General features: G+C 42.5%; 1 protein-coding gene across 6 annotated transcripts in view; it reads left to right on the top strand.

Moving 5' to 3' along the window:
- LOC147016185 (rho guanine nucleotide exchange factor 37-like) overlaps positions 1–8,101 on the top strand; it is an 83,640-nt gene extending 75,539 nt beyond the window's left edge. For all 6 annotated transcript variants that reach the window (XM_085848966.1, XM_085848964.1, XM_085848967.1 and 3 more), the window contains one exon: positions 4,008–8,101. In XM_085848966.1, coding sequence (XP_085705092.1) covers positions 4,008–4,229 — 222 coding nt within the window. In that variant the 3' untranslated portion in view covers positions 4,230–8,101. The remainder of the gene's footprint in view (positions 1–4,007) is intronic.
- Positions 8,102–10,000: the final 1,899 nt, after the last annotated feature.

Genomic DNA, 10,000 nt, shown 5'->3' with positions numbered 1-10,000 from the left:
TCAGCTCTGGAAAAAAATAAGAGACCACCCCAAAAAAAAAATTTTAATCAGCATCTCTCCATGTATGGCAGCCATTCCATTCCAGTGTCTGTTGAATTCCAACACAGGCAGACCTCATTCTACTTAGTGAGGTACTGATTAGGTGATCACTTTAACCGAATCTTATTAACAAGGAAAAGTATAAAAACCACTGCTGTGGTCATCACTATTCTCTTGCAATAGGACCAGCTGGATGGCAAAAACAATGCTCGTAGTACCTCAAAAGTAATTGGAATCAAAAAAAATAACTCTTTGACCATGCCAAAAGAGTTGAAAAGAAAAGTTTTGAGTGAGGAACATAAGGGTTCAATTCTGGCTTTACTGGCAGATGGATACAGTGAGTGTCACGTTGCTTCCATCCTTAAAATTTCAAAGACGGCGGTTCATAAGAACAAGTTCAAGCAGCAGACATTGGGGACAACAAAGCTACAGACTGGCAGAGGGCGAAAACGACTTTCCACTGACCGGGATGACCGCCAACTCATTCGAATGTCACTCAACAACCATAGGATGATATCAAGTGTCCTACAAAAAGAAAGGCAAACGGCAGCTGGGGTGAAGTGCACGGCGAGGAAGGTTCGAAACAGGCTCCTCGGGGCAGGGCTGAAGTTGTGCAAAGCTAGAAAAAAGCCCTTCATCAATGAGAAGCAAAGAAGAGCCAGGCTGAGGTTTGCAAAAGACCATAAGGATTGGACTGTAGAGGACTGGAGTATGGTCATCTTCTCTGATGAGTCCAATTTTCAGCTTTGCCCATCACCTGGTCATCTAATGGTGAAACGGAGACCTGGAGAGGCCTACAAGCCACAGTATCTCGCACCCACTGTGAAATTTGTTGGAGGATCGGTGATGATCTGGGGCTGCTTCTGCAAGGCTGGAATCGGGCAGATTTGTCTTTGTGAAGGACTCATGAATCGAGCCACGTACAAGGTTGTCCTGGAAGAACACTTGCTTCCTTCTGCTCTGACAATGTTCCCTAACTCTGAGGATTGGTTTTTCCAGCAGGAAAATGCTCCATGCCACACAGCCAGGTCATCAAGGTGTGGATGGAGGACCATCAGATCAAGACCGTGTCAAGGCCAGCCCAATCTCCAGACCTGAACCCCATTGAAAACCTCTGGAATGTGATCAACAGGAAGATGGATGGTCACAAGTCATCAAACAAAGCCGAGCTGCTTGAATTTTTGTGCCAGGAGTGGCATAAATTCACCCAACAGCAATGTGAAAGACTGGTGGAGAGCATGCCAAGACGCATGAGAGCTGTGATTGAAAATCAGGGTGATTCCACAAAATATTGATTTCTGAACTCTTCCTAAGTTAAAACATTAGTATTGTGTTGTTTACAAATGAATACGAACTTGTTTTGTTTGTATTATTTGAGGTCTGAAAACACTGAATCTTTGTTGTTATTTTGACCATTTGTCATTTTCTGCAAATAAATGCTCTAAATGACTATTTTTATTCGGAATTTGGGAGAAATGTTGTCAGTAGTTTAGAGAATAAAACAAAAATGTTCATTTTACTCAAACACATACCCATGAATAGTAAAAGCATAATTTTGCAGTGGTCTCTTAATTTTTTTTCCAGAGATGTATATGTATAAATATCTGTGTGTGTTTTTTTATATATATATATATATATATATATATATATATATATATATATATATATATATATATATATATATATATATATATATATATATATATATATATATATATATATATATATATATATATATATATATATATATTGTTGTAGATTTCCGCCCATTTGTCGTGCGGACGACCGCCTTAGCCCAATTGCGGCCGTGTGCGCCCACCGAACGAGCAATCTAGTCGTAGCTTCCGGATCAACACCGAAACCCATCTACGGGTGTTTTTAACACACCATAAACCAGCCAACTCTTCTGTCCACACGCTACAGGGTCAATCGCCGAATTGTCGATATACCTAACGATTCGCGCGGACAGAAATGCCGGGAGTTTATACCTCGACGGGGCCTGCACGAAAAAGAGCCGCTTAAGCAGCTCGTTCCATATGCGATTGCTGAGCGGTTTTATCTCGCCAAGTCCCATCGGACCAGATGTACATTTTATCGGCTTGATAATTAATCAGCCAGCTAATATTCCGAACGCATCATGGCAGTTGATGGCAGAAAGTGACATGAGCAGGTTAACATTCAAACAAAAGGGGTATTTATTTTAAATGCACATATGCAATGAATGGGGGGATGGGGACAAGACACGAGCAAAAAGCCTACAGCTGATGCCTATTATCATTTACACAGTCATGCACTTAATCAGTTCTACTTAGGTAGACAAGGCACCACAGACTTTCATCCAAAACCCCAGAAAGAAAGAACCGGGCTTGTGAGCCTTTATAATTACTCGGAGCCGGGATGACCGAAGGGGCTCCGAGAGACCGGGCAGGCTACCTGGCCACCCTCGTGGTGACTTGCTGGGTCCTGGTTCGGCGACCCTCGGTGTCTTTGCCTGGACCACCGAGCTCCGACTGGCTCCCTTGGTCGTCCGGCCTCCACTGCAGCCTGGCTTAGCCGACGACGCGCTGGAGGAGTGAATGGGTCTCGACTCAGGCCACCTGGTCGTGCCGGCGAACCCCCAGTGAACCAACTGCCCAAACTCCGAACTCTCCAGCTCTCAACGGGGCGTCTCTCCACTCCCACCGCCAACCGCAAGCCACGAACTCCAGCGCAGCACGAACTTGAAGCAACCAGCTCTCCATTGCCTCCGAGCTCCCCATGCCAACTCAACTGCAGCGCTCTCCTTAAACCCTTCTTCCCAACTCCACTCAACTGCCCTGTCGGCGAGCGAACGCGGCTTTTTATAGCCCCAAGGGGAGGGGTAGCTCTGGGCTTCACCACCCGAAATCAGCGCCCTCCCCCTTTTCACCATTGAACCTTCACCCAGGCTGGATCCGCCCCTCTCACTTTCGATTGGCCAGCTCTTTCAGAGGATAACGCCGTTTTGATCTGATCTTGCCGTCAAATGCGGCCGTGTTGGAGATCACCGCTAAATGTGGCCATGTTGGAGAACACCGGCAAACACGGCCGTGTTGGAAATTACCGTCAAACGCGGCCGTGTTGGAGATCACCGGCAAACACGGCCGTGTTGGAAATCACCGTCAAACGCGGCCGTGTTGGAGATCACCGGCAAACACGGCCGTGTTGGAAATCACCGTCAAACGCGGCCGTGTTGGAAATCACCGTCAAATGCGGCCGTGTTGGAAATCACCGTCAAACGCGGCCGTGTTGGAGATCACCGTCAAACGCGGCCGTGTTGGAGATCACCGTCAAACGCGGCCGTGTTGGAGATCACCGTCAAACGCGGCCGTGTTGGAGATCACCGTCAAACGCGGCCGTGTTGGAGATCACCGTCAAACGCGGCCGTGTTGGAGATCACCGTCAAACGCGGCCGTGGGTTGTCGTTATTGTGACGATGTGTTTGTTTTAAAATAAAGATAGAAAAGAATAACACTACCTCAAAGATGCACAGCCCGGCACACAAACAATTCCCATTATACGTTGTTGGGCAAATCTAACCTGGAACACACACTTACCGAAATAACTGACCTCTGGGGAACCTGAATGGTGTTCTGTGAATTTCTTCAACCGTAACACTATATACAGGTATGTATGTATGTATGTATATATATATATATATATATGTGTGTGTGTGTGTGTGTTTCTATACATGTACAGTATATATCTGTATCTAATTATTATTTTTATTGTATTTTATTTATTTACATACATACAAGCGCTGTATGCATACACACATGGACCCCCTCTTGACCTGGTTTTATAAGGTTTTTAATTATTCCTTTATTTGGAATTAACCCTTCATCCTTTAACTTTCTTTCTGTTGATGATGTCTGTCCCTCCCTCCCTCTCCCTTCCCTTCTTTCCACTCCTGTGTGCTTCTTGTCCTCTCTTCCATGGCCTTCAATCAGCACTTTATCGCAGCATATCCATTCCAGGCTGATGGTCCAAGGCAGATGGATCTCATCGCCGGGCAGCATGTCCATCTGAAACGGAGCCATGATGTGTCCGGAAATCCAGAATGGTGGCTCGTAGAGTCGAATGGCTCAGATGGATTTGTCCCACGTGCATACCTTGTGGCTGCAAACTCACCTAGACACCAACAAAGCCCTTACCCTCACCAAAAGCAATGACGACAATCAGGCCAAAGACTTCCTGCATCTATTACTAAAAGGAGAAGTGTGTGTGTGTGTGTGTGTGTGTGTGTGTGTGTGTGTGTGTGTGTGTGTGTGTGTGTGTGTGTGTGTGTGTGTGTGTGTGTGTGTGTGTGTGTGTGTGTGTGTGTGTGTGTGTGTGTGTGTGTGTGTGTGTGTGTGTGTGTGTGTGTGTGTGTGTCCGTCACATCTCATTCTAAAATCTGAAGGGTTCCTGCTGTCATAGAATAATAAAAATGGCACTGTTGGAAAGATATTAATTTATTTACTTGGTTGGAAAGCTAATGATCTATTGACTAAGTTGGAAAACTAATAATCTATTTACTTGGTTGGAAAGCTAATAGTCTATTTAGTTGGTTGGAAAGCTAATAATCTATTTACTTGGTTGTAAAGCTAATTTATTTTCTTAGTTGGAAAGCTAATATAATCTATTTACTTAGTTGGAAAGCTAATAATCTATTTACTTGGTTGGAAAGCTAATAATCTATTTTCTTGATTGGAAAGCTAATTATCCATTTACTTGGTTGGAAAGCCAATAATCTATTTTCTTGGTTGTAAAGCAAATAATTTATTTTCTTAGTTTGAAAGCTAATAATCTATTTACTTTGTTGGAAAGCTAATAATCTATTTACTTGGTTGGAAAGCTAATAATCTATTTACTTGGTTGGAAAGTCAATAATCTATTTACTTGGTTGTAAAGCAAATAATTTATTTTCTTAGTTTGAAAGCTAATAATCTATTTACTTTGTTGAAAAGCAAATAATCCATTTACTTGGTTGGAAAGCAAATAATCCATTTACTTGGTTGGAAAGCGAATGATCTATTTACTTGGTTGGAAAGCTAATGATCTATTTACTTGGTTGGAAAGCTAATGATCTATTTACTTGGTTGGAAAGCTAATGATCTATTTACTTGGTTAGAAAGCTAATGATCTATTTACTTGGTTGGAAAGCTAATAATCTATTTAGTTGGTTGGAAAGCTAATAACCTATTTACTTGGTTGGAAAGCTAATGATCTATTTACTTGGTTAGAAAGCTAATGATCTATTTAGTTGGTTGGAAAGCTAATAATCTATTTAGTTGGTTGGAAAGCTAATAACCTATTTACTTGGTTGGAAAGCTAATGATCTATTTACGTGGTTGGAAAGCTAATGATCTATTTACTTGAAACAAATCTTTGTGTCTGTTACTCATAAAAATTCTTGTTTTTAAAAGCTTCTCCAGGAGATACGAGGAAGAAGCAGAACCTTGAGCTTTAATGTCATGCTTCCAATGGTGCAACAGCAGGAACCCTTGATAATATAGTGTGATGGACACGAAAGGAGCAATCAGTGATATATAGGAATACTTCTCGCAGAAATTGGAAAATATATATGAGTACACAGAAGAGCACACAAACAACAGCAACCATCGCCATGCGACACCACTACATGTTATAGAAGATGCTTTTCGCATGTTTCACTTTATTTTACATCCTCACCGAGACTCGCAGGTAGACATGTAATGTGCTTGTGAAGTCTAGGATGCTGCCACCTGATTAAAACCATCAGCGAAGTGATGGGTAGGCATGCCTATTTTTTATTTATTCCTGGAGTATTTCCCTCATTCTTTTGTTGAGAAAGGTATTTGACATTCTTTCCATAAGTGTTGTAGTACTAGTCCATTACACTTATGAGAAACCTCTGCTATATTATAATTAAGGTAACTGCGTTTTTATACAAAGTCGAGGCTCGTGGACGACCGAGAACATGGAACTTCTCAGGATATAACAGAACGAGAGATGGGACCAGCAGCATGGTTGAAAGACAAAATAGAGGGATACTTCTTGAACAAATAAGGGATGTGGGAAGAATTTGGGCTCGGGGAGGATCCATGGGGTGGACAAGATGTATGCAGAAGCAAACTCTCAGGAAGGAAAAACTGGAAATTTGGAAGGTGGAGGGATTGACGTGGGGGAGGGTGTTAACGAGGGTATAAAAGATTATGGTTTTGGATTGGGAACAACCTGAGATGGCGATAAACAGCTGTCTTGAAGCCCTTGAGGGAATAATGAGATTGGAAGAAAATGTGGAAGTTGGTTCCACAGGTGAGAAAAAAAAGAGGAACAAATGAGTTGAGGTGAGCAGTGATCCTGGATTTTGGGAGTGTAACTGGAAGAAGGTTGAAGGTGGACCGTGTGTGCACTCTGCAGAAACCTGGCATGGGGGGTGGGGTGGGTTTGGAGGGGGGGCACAGAAAGAGCAGAGGGTACAAGTTCAAAAATGGGGCAGTCAAAGACAGCGAGACCACTGACCTGTCTGTGATGGCGAAGTGATAGTCCCATAGACTCAGCTTCAGCGTGGGAGATTTCAATAATCTTGAAGGTTTTGGTTTCCATGTCGTCAAAATGAGCAAGGTGTGAGGCAGGGGCACCACCCCAGAGGGGAGAGCAGTACTCCATCAAGTTGTGGAGAGGAGTTTAGGGGTGTCAAGGAAGGACTTTGTATGCCAAAGGATGCTCTGTCAGTGATTGACTTTGGAGGCCAACTTTGAAATGTGGTTTGCCGAAGAACATTAATTGTTGATTGTGAGACCCAGGAGTGTCAATGACTGAACTTCTTGAAAAGGATCGTAGATAAAGTTGCTACAAGGGTTTGCTAGATGGTTCTTTTGTGTGTGTGTGTGTGTGTGTGTGTGTGTGTGTGTGTGTGTGTGTGTGTGTGTGTGTGTGTGTGTGTGTGTGTGTGTGTGTGTGTGTGTGTGTGTGTGTGTGTGTGTGTGTGTGTGTGTGTGTGTGTGTGTGTGTGTGTGTAAAATTACTGTGAGATTTGTCAGGATTGAAAGACGTATTCCAAGTGGTGTTTGACCAGCTTGTGATGTTTTTTTCAAGCGAGGGAAGAGGCTGCAGCCTGCCTGTCTGAAGGATGAGGGATGTCATGGCACAGGGTGAAGTCATCAGCAAATTGATGAAGGGGATTTCCCAGACTCAGAGAGATCATTGATGAAGATCAGGAATAGGACTGAGCCCAGAACACTGCCTTTGGCCACTCTAGCCTTGACAGGGAGATTTGATGAAAGGATTCCGTTGAGAGCCACATGTTTGGCTGCTGGCTTTTCTTTTCGAAATCTTCCTGTATTTTTCTTTGTCCTTAAAAGTAAAATCTCCTCAAACTTGCTCCTACCAACGACACTGCTCTCTCAGCCGTATGATGGTGAACCATCCATGCTTTATGATTGATATCACGTTCTTCTTTGTATTCATGTAATGTGAGGTGGGAGTGCTGGGGGTGGAGGGGTAAGTATCTAAGAATACAACAAACTAATATATTGAAATACTCTCAACGTTAATTGTTATTGCTTTGTTTTTTTTTCTCTTTTAATAATATACACTTGGTGTCAAACATTATATTGCATTCAAACAAAAGTCATGTGACACATTTGTTCTTCGATTCTACACATATCTGATTTGCCTATGTTTATCAACAGCAGACACAGTTTGAAATGTCAGGGCACAGTGTAATTGTTTGGGTTAACACGAGCTTTGCCAATGCACAGGAAACAATTTAAATTGAAATCTAATGGTGAGTGATTGTCATTCCATATCGTGATTTTTCTCCATACCTCTGGATCTACCATCTGGATGTTTTGCTTTTGATTCTTCAATCCAACCAAATATCACTGATTATGTGTTGCGTATGCAATTGAAGCACTTTCTGAAAGTATATCTCATGTTATGTGGAATCAAACGGAATACAGGCCTACCCCATGCATTTTAAGCTTTATTTGTCAAGCTGATTGGACACTATCAAGAGTGAAATGTGTCCACAATGAAAACATTAAAATTCTGGCTTGAATACCTCCAAGCTGATGTACTCTGGATCTCCCTTACTCACTCTCTCATTTGTGAGAAGTCGAATCGAACTGAACAACCTCCCTTGGACGAGTTCATTCTTGCTGGACCACATGACTTGAGAGATCAGTACATCATGCCATTGTGTAATCAATCGTCAATGTTTGATACCTTATCCTTTTAGAGATGTTTCACTCGAGCCCCACAATTTTGGATTTTTTTTTTTTAATCACCAGGCATGGTTCCATTGTAAATGAGCTTCAGTTGTGCATGAGACTCCTCCACTCATTTGTTCCTCTTCTCTCTCACTTGTGGAACCAGCTTCCCCAGTCTGTTCAATCTCATTCTTCTCTCCAGGGCATCAAGACAGCAGTTCACCACCTACCTCAGGTCATTCCCCATCCATACTCATGATCTCTTGTACCCCAAAATGAACTCTTTTGCAGGTTATTGTGATTTCGCCCCCCCCCCCATCTTTTCATTTGTTGGTTGTCTGTTGGTTGGTTTGTTCCTTTTCTGTTCCATCCCCTCTTTCCTCCTCTTATGTGTTTCATTCAGCTTGTTTGCAGCTTGTTCACCCCCATGCATCCTTCTCCCCCTCCCCTTGATCCCACTCTCACTTATACCCTGTTGTTGGTGTCCTCCCTTTCCATTTTGTTCCCTTCCATTCTGCTATAGCTCTTTCACGAGCCTTCACCCTCGGCCCTTTATTCCAAAGAAAAAAAACTGACTATAACGATGTCCATATATTAAAAAAAATATACATTCATACTGGATACAGTCTTATTAATAATGTAAATAAATAACTTGTATATTGAGAAATACAAAACCATGATCATATCGTGGATGATCCCATTCATTAATTTCACCTTTTGAACGTTTTAAAGGGTTAAAATATGACACAACATCCAGGTGTGAAAAATCAGGTGCCATGGATTGTTCTTTCGACAAACTCATGCAAACACCGTTTCCTAACTAAATGCAAACGAAACAACAATTAGTTGTGTGGAATTAATTGCAAATAACTAATTGGAGATTTATTTAATTTCATTAATTATGTTTATGGAAATAAAGGTCTGAAAGTGGTTCCAGATTCAAAATGTTTTTTTTTATTTAATAATGATCCTTTTCTCCAAAATTTTCTTTTCTCAAAGCTCAGGGAAGAGCGAGGTAACAGAGGGCAACGTGTCACAAACTGACGGCAGGGAAGTCAGCGAGCGAACAAATGACAGAAGAGGAAGGAAGCAGAAAGGAACCTGTCACCTGAGAGCGAGAGGACTCGGTGGGGTTCATGGAGGAAGTGAAGATTGTGGGTAGACTGTGATGCACAGTCGACTTGAATCCAATGAGGGAAGGGTGTAGTTGAAGCACTTCCAAAAGGAAGTTCCACGAAGAGGACAAAAGAGGAAAAAGAATAGTTTAAGGTGTGCAGCTACCTGGATTTTGGGAGTTTAACCAGGAGCGGTTACTGCGCTGGAAGAATGCGTGCGGAGGGCCGAGAGACCTTTCCGAACACTGCGTCTTACCTCGCAATACTTCAGTTCATATTTGACTTCCACTTGTATTTATTGAAAGTAATGTATTTAGATTGGGAACTTATCTTTATAGTATGACGAAACAAAACTCAGAATTATGACTTCCCTGATTTGATACTTCTGCTGAAAAACAAGATGGCAGCAAGCAAGGCAATCACACACACACACACACACACACACACACACACACACACACACACACACACACACACACACACACACACACACACACACACACACACACACACACACACACACACACACACACACACACACACGCCATTTTTCCCTGCGAGAGCTGGGATTAGCCTCATGGTTGCCCTTTTGAGGCAATTTTATTTTATGATCAGATAGATGCCCTTCCTGACGCCAACCCTTTAATCACC

This window comes from Eptatretus burgeri, chromosome 12 (genome assembly GCF_056783735.1).
Source record: "Eptatretus burgeri isolate ZD-2024b chromosome 12, Ebu_testis_v1, whole genome shotgun sequence".
NCBI lineage: Eukaryota > Metazoa > Chordata > Myxini > Myxiniformes > Myxinidae > Eptatretus > Eptatretus burgeri.
The sequence above is the reverse complement of the archived record's forward strand: the minus strand, read 5'-3'. Positions and strand labels throughout refer to the sequence as shown.